The sequence below is a fragment of the Oryctolagus cuniculus genome, chromosome 13, assembly GCF_964237555.1.
Source record: "Oryctolagus cuniculus chromosome 13, mOryCun1.1, whole genome shotgun sequence".
Classification (NCBI taxonomy): Eukaryota; Metazoa; Chordata; class Mammalia; order Lagomorpha; family Leporidae; genus Oryctolagus; species Oryctolagus cuniculus.
The window spans coordinates 19,585,067-19,603,579 of record NC_091444.1 but is presented as its reverse complement, the minus strand read 5'-3'; the positions used below and the strand labels follow the sequence as shown (position 1 = coordinate 19,603,579).

At 63.9% G+C, this 18,513-nt stretch overlaps 1 protein-coding gene across 5 annotated transcripts in view; it reads right to left on the bottom strand.

The window, feature by feature from the left end:
- The window catches only part of SOX13 (SRY-box transcription factor 13), a 41,844-nt gene extending 24,134 nt beyond the window's left edge, over positions 1-17,710 (bottom strand). The window contains exons 1-2 of one of the 5 annotated variants that reach the window (XM_051821158.2): positions 13,345-13,822; positions 10,858-10,908 (exon numbers count right to left, since the gene is read on the bottom strand). Coding sequence is in view for 2 of the 5 variants with exons in the window: in XM_008268547.4 (XP_008266769.3) it covers positions 7,524-7,651 (128 nt within the window). In the remaining 3 variants the exon portion in view is untranslated. Of the gene's footprint in view, positions 1-7,523; positions 9,901-10,857; positions 10,909-13,344; positions 13,823-17,167 lie in introns of those variants that run through there. The other 4 variants (XM_051821157.2, XM_008268545.4, XM_008268544.4 and 1 more) reach the window with 4 other exon arrangements.
- Between the last annotated feature and the right edge of the window lie 803 nt (positions 17,711-18,513).

The following is an 18,513-nucleotide window of genomic DNA, read 5'->3' as shown; positions in this document are numbered from 1 at the left end:
TCACGGCAACAGAGAGGGAAAGTCAGGTGTCTTCTAGATGAGCAGATCAACAGAACACGTCTATAAACGCCCACAGCAGAGAAGATCAGCCTACGAGGGACACACCTGCCACCTGCTCCGACGCAGACGAACCCTGGTGACACTACCCGGCGCCACCTCGGCGAGGTCCTTAAACCAGCGACAGGCACAGAAAGAGAAAGTGGGAGAGTCAGTGGGGGCTGGGCGGAGGCGACCAGGAGCGGCGAGCGCAGAGCTGCAGCGTGGCCGCTGATGCTTCCGTGGGCAGGTGGGGTGACGGCTACACTACACAGTGGCCGCGCTTCACACCCGGAGCCACATGCCAGGAAATGGTTAACATGACACGTTTTATGTTGTGTATGTTAACACGGTATTTGTCATGATGGACAGCAGGAAACTGCTAATAATCCACAGGTTCACAGCACCTGTAATCTGCCAACAAGGAGACCTTAACACGGGGTGAGCATGGGGGGCGGGACAGCAGGGCAGCCCCGGGGGACTGGTGCTCCTGCTCACAGGGCCGTAATTAACCTCACTAATTGAAGTGTCTAGAAAGGGCCAGTGGTGCCGACCTGCCCACCCCCACTGCCTCCCTCAGCCAAAGGCACCCCAGACACAAGGCGGCTTTGGGGGACCTCAGCCGGGAGCTCGAGGGGCCTGGGGGGCCGGAAGCCAGAGAAAGAGGTCTTACTCCTCCCTTAAACATCAGTGCCGAGGCCATGGTAGTGCAATGGGCTGCGATGCTGGCATTAGAGCCCTGGTTGGAATCCCAGCTGCTGTGCCTCCGATCAACTCCCCGGTAACGCGCCTGGGAAAGCAGCCGGTGGTAGCGTCAGAGCTTGGGCCCCTGCTGCCCACGTGGGATGGAGTTCCTGTTCTGACCCAGCCCAGCCCTGACTGTTCGCTGGCATTTGGGGAGTGAACCAGCAGATGGAAACTGTCGCTCTGCCTTTCAAATAAAGAAGTCTTTTAAAAAAAAAAAGTCCCTCGCCGGCACCGCGGCTCAGTAGACTAATCTTCCACTTTGTGGCGCCGGCACACCGGGTTCTAGTCCCGGTCGGGGCGCCGGATTCTGTCCCGGTTGCCCCTCTTCCAGGCCAGCTCTCTGCTGTGGCCCGGGAGTGCAGTGGAGGATGGCCCAAGTGCTTGGGCCCTGCACCCCATGGGAGACCAGGAGAAGCACCTGGCTCCTGGCTTTGGATAGGCGCGGTGCGCTAGCCGCAGCGCACCAGCTGTGGCGGCCATTGGAGGGTGAACCAACGGCAAAGGAAGACCTTTCTCTCTGTCTCTCTCTCTCACTGTCCACTCTGCCTGTCAAAAAAAAAAAAAAAAAAAAAAAAAAGTCCCTCACTTCCCCACAGTCTTCTCTGATGGCCTTCAGCGTCTGGCCACCTGGTTCCCAGAACTGCTCTGGCCTTGCCTGGCCACAGGAGCAGGGTCCAGCTGAAATCCATGCTACCAGAGGGAGTGTGGCACAGGGCCCCTGCTGGGGGCAGGGCAGCAGAAAAGGATCCCTTAGGGTCCCAGACCTGGCTCCTGTGATTCCCTGAGACACCCAGATCCCTCTAAACGCATGGCAGGCCCACCCCAAGTCCCACTGGCCGTCAGGTGCACCTGCCGCTGCTGTTTGATTTTCCACTCGGTGTACTGTGGCTCCCTCTCACCCAGGGCACATCCGGGTTTCACAGAGGCTGCCACCACCCACCCCGAGTGTGCCTTGGTGTCCCTAAGAGGGGGAGAGAGGCAAGGCCCCGCCCCAGCCCTCCCTCAGCCTCCACAGGGCCAGCTCTCTGGCTGCCTGCTTCCCCTCCCCCATAGCCTGCAGACCTGACCCAGGGGAAGGGGGTTAGCCAAGGGGTCACCAAGGGCCCAGCTCCAACCAGCTCTGCAGTTGGAAGAATTTAACCCCTTCCCTCCCGGCTCATGACTGAGCCCCCGTGAGGAGGGGGAAACCACAGCAGGAGGGTCACCAGCAGATGATGGTTCAAGTCCCTGGGTCCCTGCCACCTCCAGAGGCGGCTCAGATTCAACTGGGGGCTCCTGGCTTCGGCCTGGCCCAGCCCTGGCTGCTGGGGGCATCAGGGTGAAAAGACTTCTGTGTCTGGCTTTCAAAGAAAATTAAAAAATAAAAGCAGAGCCCACCAGGCGGCCACCAGGTGTCGGCACCGTGACGTCCTTCGACGCCACAGCATCCACACATTCGATGGTTTACGATGCTGCACCCGGGAAGGAGACCCCCAGGCCTCGCGCTCGCTGCTGGGCCTGGGACAAACCACCCAACCCTGCCGGCCCCGGTTTTCCACAGTCGCTTTCTCCTCCCGGAGAGGAACTGGGAGCCCTGGCGAGGATGCCCAGGCCCTTGACACTGCTAAGGCCATGCTGTCCAGCTATGGGGGCTCCTCACGAAAGACCAGGACGGCACCACCATTTATCCAGGACCCCAACAAGCTAAGTGCAAGACCCAGCTCGCAGTGAGGACGCTAAAGCAAGCAGGTGCAGGTGGAATGCAGCTGGAAGTCGACTGTCTCCAAGTCCAAAAGCAGCGCACAGGGGCTAAGACTGCTCTTGGACCAGCCCCTTCCTTCATACCTGGGTTCCAGGCCCCACCCCCACGTCCGATTCCACCTTCCTGCTAATGTGGTCCCTGGGAGGCAGCTTGGAGCCCTGCCACACACATGAAAAGACATGGATGGAGCTCCTGGCTTTGGCCTGGCCCCGCACAGGGTGTCTTGGGTGCCTGCGGAGTGAACCAGCGGATGGAAGATTGCTCTCCTGTCTCTCAAATAAAATGACCAGGAGCTGGCGCTGTGGCGTAGCAAGTAAAGCCGCTGCCTGCAGTGCCGGCATCCCATATGGGTGCCAGTTCAAGTCCTGGCTACTCCACTTTCAAGCTAGCTCTCTGCTATGGCCTGGGAAAGCAGAAGAAGATGGCCCAAGTGCTTGGGCCCCTGCATCTGTGTGGGAGACCCAGCAGTTCTCTTCCCCTCTCTCCCTCACCCCCTCTCCTCTCTCTCTCTCCTCTCTCCCACCCTCTCCTTCTCTCTCTCCCACCCTCTCCTCTCTTTCTCTCCTCTCTCTCTCCCACCCTCTCCTCTTTCTCTCCTCTCTCTCTCCCACCCTCTCCTTTCTCTCCTCTCTCTCTCCTTTTCTCTCTCTCTGCCTACATCTCTGAAACTCTGCCTTTCAAATTAAAAAAATCTTAAAAAAATAAAATGAACATAAAACCACAGCACAGGGATCTTTGAGAAGACATTACTTCCCATGGGCACACCAAACCCCAAGGGACTCCCTCTGGTGAGCCTGGGGGCTGGGTACCCAGGGGACAGCCCACGGTCCAGGCCTGGCACAGGCACCAGCCCGTCACCGTGGCTGGAGGGGGAGGCAGCCTCCGCTTCCTGCCAGGTCCCTGCGGACAGGGTCCCGGGCACTGAAGTCCGAAGGCCAGAGCTGTTTTCTGTGGTGGTGATTAGAACTCGGTGGTGGCCGCGTTGGGGAATGCAGTGGCTTCATGCCCCAAACCATCCCAACTTGAAGTGGATTCCGCCAGTGTAATAAAAATCAAACCCACTGGGCACAGAAGCGTCCTCCCTGGGCCAGTTTAGCTAGGGTGGACAGGAGTAGAGTACACGCATCACTCAGGTCACTCCTGCCACCAGCACACGGCAAAGTTTCTTCCCTTTACCGGGCTGCTCCCCGGGACCAGCACGACAGGGCCCACGGCCCGGCCCAGCTGCATGCTCCTCGGACACCTGGGACAGCAGCTCCCACCCTGGAGTGGGTTCAGCAACAGAATAACCCCCGGGGAAGGCCCCATGTGCCAGCCAGCAGCCCAGCTTCTTCTCAACATACAGGCGTTGTGCTCAGCTGAAGCTGCCGGCTGAGAAAGCCACAGCCCAGGGACTAAGTCACGGGCCAGGGCCAGGGCCAGGGCAGGCATCAGGCCGGTTGCCTGTGGCAACAGAGCTGTGGGAGACTGAGGGAGGTGCCCCAGGCACCACACCCTGGAGAGGGGCTCTCCTCCTGTTTGTGGTCCTAGAGGCCACACTCACGACCCCTGGGAGGGACCCTCACATCCAAGTGGGCCCCAGGAGAGCCCTACCATCCCCACCCCAGGACAAGCCTCAGCCACCCCCACAGTGACCCCGACAGCAAGAGCTCACGGGGCCTTGCGGTCTCCAGGCCCTGGAGCAAGCGCTGTAAACACATCAAGCTCTCCACGGAGCCATCTCAGCCAGCGGAGGCAGCCATCTCCCACCGTGGAGTGAGAGAATCGGGCTTCTAGGTGCAGTGGGTTAAGCCACACCCTGCTGGGGCGCCAGTTCAAGTCCCGGCTGCTCCACTTCCTACCCGGCTGCCTGCTAATGTGCCGGAAAGGCAGCAGCAGGTGGCCCAAGTACCTGGGCCCCTGCACCCACGCAGGAGACCCTGATGGAGACCCCGGCTCCTGGCTTCAGCCTGGCCCAGGCCTGGGTGTGGCAGTCATCTAGGGAGTGAACCAATGGACAGAAGCTTTCTCTCTCCCTGTCACTCTGCCTTTCAAATAAAACTTTAAAAAGAAGAAAGTTCTAGGACTTGCTAGAAATCACAAGCTCAGAAGCAGAGTCAGGACTGAGAGCCCTGGTCTGACTGAGCCTCCCCCCAACGGCTCCTGCGATGGGGAGGGGGCTTTGTCCCCCACATGCAGCTCAGCACCCCTCCCTAGAAGCCAGGCTCTTCATCTGTTCAAATATACACCAAGCGAGGCCGGCGCTGTGGTGTAGCAGGTAAAACTGCTGCCTGCAGTGCTGGCATCCTATATGGGCGCCAGTTCGAGTCTTGGGTGCTCCACTCCTGATCCAGCTCTCTGCCGTGGCCTGGGAACACAGTTGAAGATGGCCCACATCCTTGGGCCCCTCTACCCATGTGGGAGACCCGGAAGACGCTCCTGGCTCCTGGCTTCGGGTTGGCACAGCTCTGGCCGTTGCAGCCATTTGGGGAGTGAACCAGTGGATGGAAGACCTCTCTCTCTCTGCCTCTCTTTTTCTCTGTGTGTAACTCTCTCTGCCTTTCAAATAATCTTAAAAACCACCAGGGCCTTCCATCCTGAGCAACGAGAGAGGTCAGTCCCCCGCCCCCTCAGGCCCCACACACACCAGGCTCCCCTGGGCCCCACGCAGTGCCAGAGCTACAGGCAGCAAGTCCCCGGGGCTGCCAGCCCCGGCCCCACATGCAGAAGAGCCCACTGCACCGGCAGGGCGAGTGGTCTCGGGTGGTTCGGCAGGATCTGAAGGCAGCAAATGTGTCTTTGAATGGAAAGCAGCAGGAAGAGTTCTGCTGGCATTTCCCACGGGACAATGAGCCGCACGCTCCGGCCTGCATGAATGAGCCACCCATTCTGAAAAGATCCCAGAAACAGCCTTGGCTCCCCATTGTGAAGGGAGTTCCAGCTCCCGCGGCGAGGGTGGGCCCCGTCCCAGCAGGGCTCCTCGGCCGGGCCCACGGGGTCCCAGGAGCCCCCGCTTAGCAGGACACAGGGGATGAGAAGTCCTGCCTCGGCGCTCACCCGCTCGTCAACTCCTGGCAGAGCCTTAAGCCGGCCGGTGAAATGGCCGTCCACCCAGAGACTCAGGGACCGGGGCTAGCTGCAGGGGCAGGTGCAGGATGAGAGACAAGACCAAGGCTCTCTGCCCAGCTCTGTGCCAGGGCTCCCCAGAGCCCCCTGCCCTGTGGCACCAGGGCCTTGGGGAGTGTGGCTCCTAGCACATGAGTCGGAAGCCACTTCCAGTGAAAGACAGACAGCCGGGAGGAGGACGAAGGGAACTTACGCGAGCAGCTGATGGAAGTGGGGCATTCGCCTCCAGGAGCAGGGACCAGCACTGAGCGCCGGGAAGCACGGCGGCCAGCCTGGGGGAGGGGGCGCAGGCCCTGCCCTCTCCATTCTCTTCCGGGACCCCCACACGACAACCTGCACACACACACACAGCCCAGGCGTGCGCAGAGATCTATCTGCAGCCCCGATCTCGCAGCCACCCAGCGAAATTCCACCAGCTCAGCACTTCCGCAGGCAGGGGGCCGTGCCACTGGTGCGCCATTCTTTCCACAGGGGCGGCCGTCGGGCCCGCGCCCCCTTTTCCGGCTGCTCCCCTTCACCTCCAAGGGGTCTTCCCCAGCCCTGCTGTCTCCAGAAACCCTGTTCTGTTCTGAGAGTCCCCGCCCTGACCCCACTGCATGGACAGGAACCTGGAGCTCAAGCCCACGCACCCTGTTTCCAGGGCCACGTGGCTACCACGGGAACGCGGTGCCATCCAGAGGGCCCTCACCACACAGGGCTGGCACAGGCTGCCCCCAGCACAGGTCCATCGTAGACCACGGATCTGTCCCCCGGCCCTGTCCAACCGCCCGCCGGGTCCCCCAGGCGCCTGCCTCCGATGCTGCAGAACAGAATATGTTTGGCTGGGGACCCGGATGTATCAAATTGCTAATAACACGGCCTCCATCTGAAAAACAAAATCACAGTCGGCCCCACTCCTCCTTTCTGCTCCTCTCACCCTCAGCACCATTTCCTGCAAGGCCTCCTTGGGCCACCATCACCGAGAAGGAAACGGCTGCCTCACCCTCAGGGCCCCTGGAGGCTCGCTCTCCCTGACCTGGGCACAAAAGCTGGCCCCCAAGGAGAGTGAGGGGTGCGCCTTTGTGGCCAACACTCCTGCCTCTAACCGTGCTTCGTCCGCAATTTGCCGGGCACAGGTGCACCTGTGCGTGGAAGCGCCCTGATCACTAACACAGGTGAAGAGGGGGGCCGTGCATTCCTGCGCACAAGTGGTGGCACCTGCGGCTGGTCCAGCCCCCTGTGCTGACCCCAGCAGCCACAACTCCAAGCTGGCTCAGCACCCACGCCCCACAGCAGAGGCCAGGCAGGGAAATGGGACCGGAATGAGAAGACAGACAAGAGCCAAAGCTTGAAGCAGTCGTATTTAGAAAGAATAAAAAAGGCAGATACAGAAGCGCACATTTGGCCTCAGGCTTAAGACAACTGTGTCCCCCACCACAGTGCCTGGGTTCAACTCCCGACTCTGACTCCAGCTTCCTGCCAATGCAAATCCTGGTAGGCAGCGCTGGTGGCTCGGGTAATTGGGTTCCTCCCACCCACAGGGGAGACCTGGATTTCATTCCGGGCTCCTGGCTCTGGCCTGGCCCAGGAGTGGGCGTTTGGGAAGTGAACCAGCTAATACGAGCTCTCTTTTTTTCTGCCTCTCAAATAACACCACCACAACCAGTAACAATAAAAGGCAAATCTCACTGTGCCTGGGGACAGGCTATAAAACCGTGTTTGGTGTATTGGTTCTATGTAAATTGCATGTAAACATGGACAAGGGCTCTGGAAAAAAAAACTCCAACCCACTGCTGCGCGCTCTCTGGCAGTCTCCAGGGCGACCCAGGCCACATCCGAGCACCTGGCTGGGTGCACCCGCCCTACCTCTCAGCATCTCCCTTTACACCAGCTGCTCCCCTGGGCCTCAGCTCACCTGGCAGCCGCCTGAGACATGTGGCTGTCCAAGAGGAAGAGGAAATGGGTGACGTCCACACCGGGCACAGCCAAGGTGGCAGGTGAGGAGGTGAGGGGGAGAATGGCGGCCTCTGTCCCCGCGAACATCCTTCCAGCTCCGGCCTTGCGATGGGCTCCCTGCCACAGCCAGGAGGCCCAGCGGGCTCCCCACAATCCCTGGCACTAGAAGCCAGGGCAGCAGGCCAGATCCGAGAGTGGGCCATCGCTCGTCCTCCGCGCGGCCCGCTGAGACTCCTGGAAGCCCCACCACCTACAGGAGCCTCAACACGCTCATCTGCAAAATGGAGGCATGAGATGCTCTCTGCCCTGCCACCCGACTCTACATCTGGATTCTGCAGTTGCAGCAAAACTGGCAGGGGGCTGCCAGCGCCCTCCCCAGGCACACGGGCAGCATCCTCGCTTTATCTCAGGGGGGCTCAAACGGGTCCCTGCCAAGTCGCACATGGGAATGAGGTCCCGAGAGGCTGGTCCAGGGACCTGAGGGCACCCAGGGTCAGACCAAGGCTCCCCGGGGATCCATTAGGTCAGGGGGCCTCCTGTAGCCTTTGCCCTAACAGGAAAAGCAGCACAGGAGGCGGCCCACTAGAACCTGGAGCCTCCTCCACTTCCATGCAACGGGCCAGCACCCAGCCCCTGTCTCAGGCCAGGGGTCCTGGCCTCCTGAGCCAGGAGTCGGGCAGCCAGGCCCACCTCCTCCATGCAAATCGTGGCAGCAAGGACAGACGAGAGCCCCCAGCCCAGGTAGACTTACGACTCAGCGACACCACGTGGAACAACCCCAACAGCCCCAGCCGGCTGCACCTGCCCGCCTCGCCATCACCCTCACAGGGGCCGGCCACAGGGCAGACCATCTGGGAGCGAGCCAGCAGATGGAAGACCTCTGTCTTCCTCTCTAACTCTGTCTTTCAGACACCGAGAGACCAAAGCTGCCCCTGAAACTCCTGGGCGTGGCAGCAGGCCCAGGCCACCCCACCAGTCACCCTCAAGGGGCCGCACCGCAGGCACCACCTGCGTCATCACACTGAGCTCTGGCTCCTGCGGCAGCCCTGCCCGCACTCTGGGCCAGCAAACTCCTACACCTCACTCAAAACCCACTTCAAATGCTACCCCTCCTCTATAAACCCTTCCTGGACCGTCTTAGGAGGACAACGCAGAGAACCTGGGCGGCTCTGGTGGCAGGTGCTTCCCTGGACTGCCGCTTGCCTCCCCACCTACCTCCCTGGCCGTGGACGGCTTGGAGCCCCTGCCACTCTCCAAGGAACAGGGACAGCAGTGGGCACCTCCCAGGAGCCCTCCCTCTCCGCCACGCACCGTTTTGTGTTAAACCACGACATTAGCCCGAGTTATCACCCAGAACCCAGAGGAGGAGACAGAGAGGTTGGGTTACTTGCCCAGGGCTCCAGAAGCTGCCCATCTGTGCACTACCAGATGGTTCTTCGGCGCTTCCCAGTCCCTGGGGCAGTGCACGGCACACAGTAGGTGCTCATGGCACATAGTAGGTGCTCGGTGAAGGCCTGGCTTGAGTAGGGCGGGAGGGAGAAGGGGGCTCTGCCCTCCAGGCCCACATCCCTCCAGCCCGCTGCCTGCCCCACCGGCCGACTCCCGACGCTCAGTCCTTTCTGTCCCAAAGCTGCAGGCGCTTCTCCCCCCTCCCATCAGTTTCTGGCTTCAGTGCCCCAGCATGGGTGGCTGACCTGTCTTTCCAGCAGGGAAACTGAGTCCCACACAGCCCACAGGGCCAGCAGCTCCGTTCAGAAGCCAGGGCACCTGACCCTACAGGGTCCACTCTAACCCGGTCTCAAGAAAGAAAAACAAACTGCCAAGGCAGGACCCCCGGCTGACCCAGTCGCTAGCCCGAGAGGGGCAAGGACAGGGGGCCGCCTCCCCGGCCCAGGGAGGGGGAGACAAGAGGCCCTTTGTATCCGCAGAGCTCCTGACACACCTGTTCCCCCGCCTGCCCACGGCCTCCCTCCCGGGCCTGTGTGCGGCCTTGTTTATCCCGCAGCCCTGGCAGCCAGGCCCGGCTCGCACCCAGCGTGGGGCTCCCGCAGCCCCTGCCAGCACCTGCCCGATCCCGGCAGCCCCGCAGGCTGCAGGCCAAGCACAATCCACCCGCTGTTGACACAGTTGTCGGTCCTGGGGGCGGGGGGCTGGCGCGGAGGAGAGGAGAGAAGCTGCAAAGGCATCCCCCCCACCCGGCTCATTCGCAGTTGGCCCGGGCCAGCCGGCACCCCCGCAGCTGCCGGAGAGGCTTGGGGTGCCAAGCCCGGACGGCCCGGGCCACCAGTGCCGCTGTAACTTGCACCTGATGCCCCGGGCCCGGCAGCCCACGCCACGGTGCACGCTCCGCACACACTGCGAAAAGCCGCGTGCCGGGAGCCCCAGCTACCTTGTCTTCAAAAGCCCACCACTCACCCTTCCTCAGGACCCCTGGGGAGGGGGTGACCACCCAATGCACCCCAGGAGACCTGGCTGGGACCTCGGGAAGCTGTGGGAGCTGGGGGGCTGCCCGTACCACTTTCTCTTCCTGAGCGAGCTCCTCACTCTCAAGTCACAGCGGCTCCTCTTACAGGCAGCCTTCCCTGACTGCCCAAGCCTGGCTCAGGAGTCCGTCCTGGATGCTGCCCCAAGCACCGGCTCTGGGCCTCCCGACTGTCACTCGGGGTCACTGCCAATTGCTTACTCCTCTTTGTCTTCCTCAGAGCTGCACAAACCTGCTCTGGTTGCATGGCTTCGGAGCCCAGCAGCCTACGTAGCTGCAGAGCGGAGATGGACGGAGCAGGCCCTCGAGGCTCTAACAAGCCAATCGGCCTCCCCCCTACCCCCACCCCACGTTCCCATCTTTAAACCACGCCCTGGACTAACCAGGCTCGTGGCAGTAAAGGACTAATGTGCGCCTGGGCCACCTGTTAATTTGCCGCGTGCCTAACTGATTTCAACCTGACCAGGCAGTTACCTCCTGGGCAACAAAGAGTAAGGACCCCGGAAGGACAAGGGGGTGCGAGTGGTGGGGGACAAGGGCCGGGCACAGAGGAGACCTGGTGTAAAAGGGCCTGAGGCAGGGCTGGGGCTGTTCAGGAGAGGGAGGACTTGCTCACCTCCCTCTGCCCCAGGTGGGAGCTCCCAAACCTCGCCCACCAGGACTCAGGATGCAGGACACCTGTGGCCAGTCAGCCAACGTGCACTCAGCTGCTCCAAAAACCTCATCTTTACCAATTGCCCAGAGCACCCACAGGCCCTCACCCCTTCTCCTGGTTCCCCAAGCTCCATCCGTGCCCAGAAGAGGGACTCACCAACAGCCAAGATCACCCCAAGTGAGGGGTGCCGTCTAGGGCCAGGCAAACCTGGTAGAAGAGAGGGAGAGTTACGCTGTGAAAGCCAGCAGGGCCATCGTGTACAGTTGCACGGACCATATGCACCATTCACCTGGACTTGTCCACTCAGTACAATTCTCTGAGGACAACAGTCAAGTTCCCTCAGCTCCAGAGAGAAGGCCACCTGCCCACCTGACCCCTCCAGGCAGCTCTCCAACCCTGTGTCCTGTGCTGGCGCTTCGGCTGGGGTCCCTGGTCATGGAAGGCGTGCCCTTCCCCCTCCCAGCCCCAGCCAGGGGACCCCATGGATCCCACCACGGGCTCTGTGCCCACTCCTCCTCCAGTCCTCACTCCTGGCTGCGGGGTGGCTGTGCTTCCCACGACCAGATCAACGTGCAGACTGAATTTACCGGGAGTCAAGGGCAGGCAGGAGGGTGATCACCAGCACCCCGTGCCCCACCCAGGTAGCCTGGAACTGAAACTCCAGTCTGTTTGGGGCACCGGAAGCAGGGGGGGCTGGGCGAGGGTGGGGGGGAGAATGCGCACAGTCGGGCGCACGCAGGGCCTCTGCCCCCAGCTCCTGGCTTCCCGGCTGTGGTCTGAGGTCCTCCAGGTCTCCCCCAAGTTCTCAGAGGCCCCACCTGCTTCCCCAGCACCGAGGGGGCTGTCCAGGGCCACAGCTGCCAGCGGGCACTGGCTGGCACACCCGGACTCCGCCGGCCTCAGCAGTGGCAGCTCTGGGTTCCTGCCCCAGACCCCTACCTCTGCCTCAGGGCTGCAGCCCCTCCCATTCACCTTTTGTTCTCCCTCCTTCCCACCGTCTGCACCCTGCAGAGGAGCAGCCCTGGCCCCAGAGCCCCCAGGGAGGTTGGGGCACTCCAGGCTCCTGCAACAGGGCTGGGGCAGGAGGGTGTACTCCGCCGCTCACCCCTCTCAGCCTGCGCTGGGCCCTGCCCAGGGCCTCCTGGGAAGCCAAGCAAGGGTTAAGCCCCCCTCGTCTAGCCCAGCCCAAGGGGGATTCCTTCCCACTAGGTATCGGGAGCCCAAGGACTCAGGTGGGCTCCCAATTGTCCCCAGGGAAGGGACCGGCCCTTGCTCCTGCAGCACAGGACAAGCCCCACTCCCTGGTCTTCCGTGGAAAAAAACCCTGGCCTCTCCTCTTTCACAGGCTGGTCAGTCACTGCGTGCAGAGGTAACACCCGCGGCCCTCTGACTTCAAGAAATAGGAATATCAATAGGAGCCCCCAGGTTACCAAAACAAAAACAAAAACAAACAAACAAAAAAACGCAGCCAGGGGAAGAGGCTGGCCTCGGTGGGACGGCGGCCGCAGGGGCTGCTCTGGCTGCTGGGCCCCAGGCCCCGGCCCGCCCCGCCTCCCTGGCTGCTCCTCCACAGGGCCAGCCCCGGCCCATGGCACCCCCTCTGCCCCAGCGCAGTGCAGCGCAGCCCGGGGCCCCTCCGTGGGGGATGGGAGGGGCCGGAGCAAGGCCCTCTGGGAGCGGCTCTCACCCCGTCCAGTTCTCCGGGCTGCACATTCCATCCCCGCAGAGGGAAGGGAGGAGGGCGGGGGAGGGGAGGCGAGGGGGAGGGGTGGGGAGGGCAGTCCAGCCGCCTCCGGGGCGGATCCCCCGGGGAGCTGCAGGCCTGGGAGGGCTTCCAGAGCCAAAGAGCCGCAGTGCCCCTGCCCGGGCGCCGGCCCCTTCCCCTTACTCTTTGCGAGCCAAGATGCTGAAACCCTACGCTGGCCTGGCCGTGTCCCCAGAAGCCACAGCGGAACAATGTAGGGGTGACACCAACACCCCTCCCCAACCCCGCGGGGAGCTTGTGCCAAGGCCATTTAAATGCTAAGACCACTGCTGGAGGAGGGCTGGGTGGGAGTGCAGCCGGGTGCGGGTGCTGTTCCTACCCGGGGCACAGAAAATTCCAGATCTGACCACTGCCCGGCGCCCAGAGGGCTATTTAGGGAAAAGGTGGCAGCTGCAGGTCTGTCCCCACTTCCTCCATCCTTACTCTCCACCAGGCCCCCTCCCCCACCACTAGAACCCCCACCATTTGGGCAGCCAGGAGCTCATGCAGCTCCCCTGAGGTGCCAGGCCACACACAGCACGGCCCCTGGCCCCCGGCCCGCCTCGGCCTCTGGTCCACCCACAAAGACCCTGAGAGGAGGCAGGGGACACCCCAGCCTTTCCCCCTCCGCCCGACCTCTGGCAGGAGGGTCTGCCCCGTCTCGGTGACGTCTGCCCCGTCTCGGTGACCATCCACAGCCTCTGCTCTCCCCAGCAGCGAGGGGGCGGTGCTGGGGCCTGGGGGCCTCGCCAGAGAGGCGGGCCCTGGGACAGGATAGCCAAGCAGCAGCCTGGAGCTGCAGGTGGTGGCTGGGGGGCGGGGTGGGGGTCTGCCCCGTGGCCCACGCAGGACGGGGACAGAGCCTTGCCGTGGCAGGGCCCAGAGCCGGGTGCACTCACCTGTCTCCTTGGGCCGGTGGCACAGAACAGACCCTCAGGAGGGCACGCCACATCCCAGGTGCTCAGAGCATTTGCATTTGAAAAGAAACACAGCCACCCCCTGAGGAAAGAAGCGGGCAGAGGCGGCGGTGGCCTGCTGAGCTGGCCTTAGCGACTCTCACGGTCTTCCAAAATAAGGAGGGTCCCCCCCAGGCAAAGCCCACCACCCAGGGCCGGCCTTCCAGGGGCAGGGGCGGGGGCGGGGGCAGCCATCCTCCAGGGGCTGGGCTCCCCTTCTGGTGGCAGGCATGGTGACGGCCTCCCGGGCTCACACATCCGGGTTCCAGGAAGGGACGAGCCAAGGGTGAGGACGCAGCGAGTTCAGGCAGGAGAGAGCGAGCCCTCTTAAGCAAACACTGCGCGCAAAAATAACTCCCATTCAGAGCTCGGCGCGCTGTGGGCCTGACCGGCCTCTTTTCACACGCACAGCACAGCTCAGCTTCGCCCCAAGGCGGCTGGGGCGGGGGCGCGCCAGGACGGCTGCCTTGGAGTCCTACTTCTTCCGGTGCCCTGTCAGCTTCCTGGACACGGGCACAGGGAGCTGCCCTGGAAGAGCCAGCCTTTGCACACTCGCGTGTGGGCCTCTCAAGGTCAAGAACACCCGGATCCCTTTGGGGGACGGGGCTGGCCACAGCAAACCGGGAGCCCTATCCCAGCAGTTCTAAGAAGCAGATCTGATTGCTGTTGCTGGCCCATTGGACAGATGGGAAGAAGGAGGCTCGGAGGTGCCACCTGAGGAGTGTTTCCTCGGCTCTGAATCCTTCCTCTGGTCTCTCTGAACGTGCTCATCGTCACAGCAGCCAAGTGCCCCAAGCCCAGCCAGCACTGGAATCCGCCTGCCATGGCTGACGCTCGCCCCACTGACCACATAGCTGTGCACTGAGCAAGCACGGAGCGATGCTGCTGTGTTACGGAGGCCACAGGCTCTGCCTCCCAAACAGCCCCCAGGCCCCCCAGGCCCCCCGGCCAGCCTCGGCCTGCATCCTAGCTCCCCTCCAAGCCAGTCTCCACCCAGCAGGCGAAGCCATCTCTCTTTTTGACAGCATTCCTTCTCTGTGTATAAAAGTAATTCATGACCACTGTGCAAGTGTGGGGAAAGCAACAGAAGATAAACAAGGACATAAAACTCAGCTCTCTGTCCGGGGTCCAGGGTGAACCCCTGTGGCCATCGCCACGTGTGTCTGTGTGCGTGGCAGGCGGGCAAATACGTGGAATCCTCGTTGCGAGACGGGCACTGTATCATTACACCCCGTCTCCTTACCCCTTATCACACGTACTCCCAGGTCGGAAGCCGTTCTGGGGTCACTACAAGCCTTGTTTCCTCTGTCCAGTTTATACCCGCACGCGGTTCTCAATTCGGAACAGACAAAAGGGTCCACGGCAAACCACAACATCTCCCTCATCTGGGGCACCTATGACGCCCACCTCTTACGCACCAAATAATCTCTCCAAGCCACCATCTCAGATCCCATCACTCCTGGCCCGCAACTGACCAATGGCTTCACCAGCCACAAATGCCAGGCCCCTAACCAGTCCTACGGGGTGGGTGCAGTGTGGCCAGACCAGGCCCTCGCCCCCTCCTCTTTCTCCCATCTCCCCAGAAGCCTCAGGGGCTCTGCACTGGCCGGTCCCTCTGCCTGCAGGTCTCCGGGGCAGGCAGGGGCTGTGCTGTCCTCTCTCCAGGGCGGCCTTCACGGCCTCCCAGTGCAGACCCCAGTGTCTTCTCCCGGTTGGAAGAGCACCTACCTGTCACGTTCACTGGTCCCCTGCCTAGCACAGGGCCCGGCACACAGTGGGTGCTCAGTACGTCCCTGTTGCAGGGATGAACAGGTGGGTCTGCCGCGTGGGCTCCCCAAGCGCCAAGCACCACCCGGGGTGGGGTGAAAGGTCAGGAAAGGAGCACAGGTGCCAGCAGCACCTGCTCTTCCTGCCACCCAGCCCACCGCTTAGAAGTGCCTGCAGGGTCTGGAATCAGGTAGGGTGCATGGGGCACAGCCCAACCTTGGCCCCCCCGCTTTCGCTACACGGAACTGCAGTGCAGCCTCAGGGCTGGCCGGTACCTGTCCCGCTGATGCTGCCCTGGGGCCCCATGGAAACCCAGCCGCCCCCAGGGATGCACAGCACACTCAATCCTGAGCCGGCAGCCAGGCGCAGGTGCTGGGGGGACGCCCTGGTAGACACTTCCTTCCTGGGCCTGACGTCCACCCTGAGAGGCTGCAGCTGGGCCAAGAGCAATTTTTAAGAATGAGGAAAGGCGGCAACCGACACCGCCAAGAAAGGGGGGGGTGGAAGAGGGAAGACTCAGGCCACAGGAAGTGGAGTGGAGCGGGGGCAGTGTGAGGCCTCCCTACCCCCCCCCCCCAATGAACTATCCTAACTGCCGGGGCACAACTCCTCCAGGCTCCCAGGCGCTCAGTCACAGGGAACTCGCACCCTGCACTTGCGTGTGTCGGCACAGCTCTGGGCATCACTCAGGGACATAAGCGCTGCTCACGGGAACCCCATTTACAGACGAGGAAACTGAGGCACAGAGCCAGGGGCAGCAGCTGGAATGCAACTCCAGTCTCTCGGCTCTGAGCCACTGGACACTCCGTGGTCCCCACCCCCTGGAGCTCCTGCCCTGGGAACCTGCACGCTCACACATCACTCCCCCGAGGGCGGGACCCTGCCCATTCCGCCCAGCGCACAGGTGCTGAGTCCCAGCTAGGGATACGGCGGACAGCAGGGGCTTTGCAAGGCCAGCAGCAGCAGCCCCGGCGACGTCCCCAAGGCGCCCTGCCCGGAAATCCCCACCGAGTCCAAGCAAACTTCCCAGGAAAACTCCGGCTTCCTCCAAGCTCGCGTCTCGGAGGCGAATGCCGGGAGAGCCGGCGGAGTCCTCGCAGCCGCCGCGGGCCCGGCGAGCGCCCCGGCTCCTCCCGGGAGGAGCCGGGGTGAAGCTGCACATGCCCCCTCCCCGGGCCGCCGGGTCCTCGCGCTCCCCGGACGCGGCTGCTCCCGCGGGACGCGGGCGGCACACACGTGTGCCCGGGACACGTGTGCACGGCGTGCGCGGGTGTGTGTGTGTGTATGTTTACGTCCAGAACGCGCGGGGCGCGACAACAATGGCGAGCGGCCGGGAGCGCCGCGCGGCCCCTGTGCGTCCGCTGCCTCTGGGCACGACTCGCTTTCCCCGGGAAATCGGGGCGCAAGGCTCGCCCGGGCGGCAGCCGGACGGGAGGTGGGGGTGGAGGAAGCTGGCCGCGGTGGGGGCGGGGGTGGATCCGGAGCGGCGCGGGCGGAAAACAAACAGGAGGCGGCGCCCGGCCGCTCCGCCGGGGAATAAACCTGCAGCATGCCGAGGGGTGAGCGGCGCGCCCCCGACCCCCGCCCACCCGGCGCCCGGAGCTCCGCGGCTCGCTGAGGGGGGCACCCGAGCCCCACCAGGGGCGCGCCCACGTCGCTCCCAGCTTTGCACCGGGAAATCCGTAATCCGGGCGCGCACGGCCAGGGCCGGCGAGAAAGACCCAGCGCCGCCGGGTGGGCGAGGGGCGGGCAGTGGGGGCACTGGCGCAGCCGCCCCCGGCCCTGCGGGCGCCACCCCTCTGTGCCAGGACCCGGGTCCGCCGACCTTATGGGGGGTGGGGGGCACAGGTGGGGGTCCGTCCCTGCTCGGAAAACTTTGCCAAGGAGGGAAACTCCGAGGGAAGCGAGCCGGCGTGGTGCCCAGGCCCGTGGGGGCGCCAGCGTCAAGACTTGGGAGGGCCGGGGAGAGGGGCGCGACGGCGCGCACGGGCGCACTTACTACTCAGCCGGGCGCTGGGCTCGGGGCTCGCGGCTCCTGCTCCCGCTGCGGGCGGTCCTCGCGGCTGGCAGCCTGGGCCGGGCGCTCACATGCCCCGGCGACGCGGCGGGCGGGCCGGGCTGGGAGGGGGCACGCCCCCCGCCGTCGGCCGGGAGTCGCTCCCGCCCCACGGCCACCCTGGGTGCGCGCCCCACGCGGGGCCGCCGTCCCGGGCGGCTCGCTGTCTTCCGGCCGGGCGGCGCCCTCCGCCGGGCCAGGCCGCTCTTGCACTCTGCCCTCTGCCCCGGCTCGCGGCCGTCTCCCCGCCTTCCGCGGCCGCGCTCCGGGACCGCCCGGCTCCGCGGCTCTCCTCCGGCTGCGCGCCTCGGCTCGGTCCGAATCTCGGCCTGCACCCTGGGCTCCGGGACCCGCGCGCGCGCACAGTTCAGTTCCGAGCCGGGACTGGAGCAAGGCGTTCGGCGTTCGCGGCCGCCAGGCGACTCGACAGCCGCGGAGGAGAAAGAGGGAGGGAGACCGCGAGCGGGCAGGGAGCGGGGAGGGGAGGAGGGAAGGCGGGAGGGTGGGGAGATGCAGGCGGAGGGAGGGACGCAGAGTTCCCTCCTCCCGCCCGCCGCCGGTCCGGCCAGGCATCCACAGCTGGAAGCCTCAGTGCGGCCGGGAGAGCCAGGGTTCCCGGGCGCGCGGGCGGGGCGGGGCGGGGTGGGGGAAATAGGAGCCAGCAGGTGGGTGCTGCCCGGCCCGAGGGCGGCCGCGGAGATCCTCGCTCCAAGTTCCCAGTCGGGCTCCCAGCACCCCTGGATTTGAGGCGTCTAGAGACCCCCACTTCTGGACGTGCCCTGGGAACCGGATCCCACCTGCTTCCCTGGGAACCTGGGATCCCACCGGATCCCAGCTGCACCGCTTCCCGCCGACCCACGCGCCTCGGGTGGCTCCCTAGGGCTGTCACTCATGGCCTCTCAGCTCTATTTTCCCCAGCCCAGTTCTCTTTTTGCATGTGAGTGTATTTATTTATTAAGCGACCACAGCAAGCCAGGCCCACCTGGGTGCTGGGGACTGCAGGACAGCGAGAGCCTGCCCGACCCGTCCAAGATTCCTCTGTGCGCACGGGCCGAGCGCAGCCGTGGGGACCACCAGGTGCGCAGGCTGTGGGCAGTGGGTGCTGGAGGACCTGTGAGGGCAGGGCAGGGTGCAGAGCGGCAGGTACCCCCTAGCCCAGGGTGGGGGCCGGCGTGGCAACAAGCCATGCTCCTGAGACCCAGGTGGCCGCCCAAGTGGCCTTCCACGTGCTTCCCACCGCCGGGCCCATAAACTCCTCTTACTCATCTGTCGGGCCTCAGCCTGAGTAT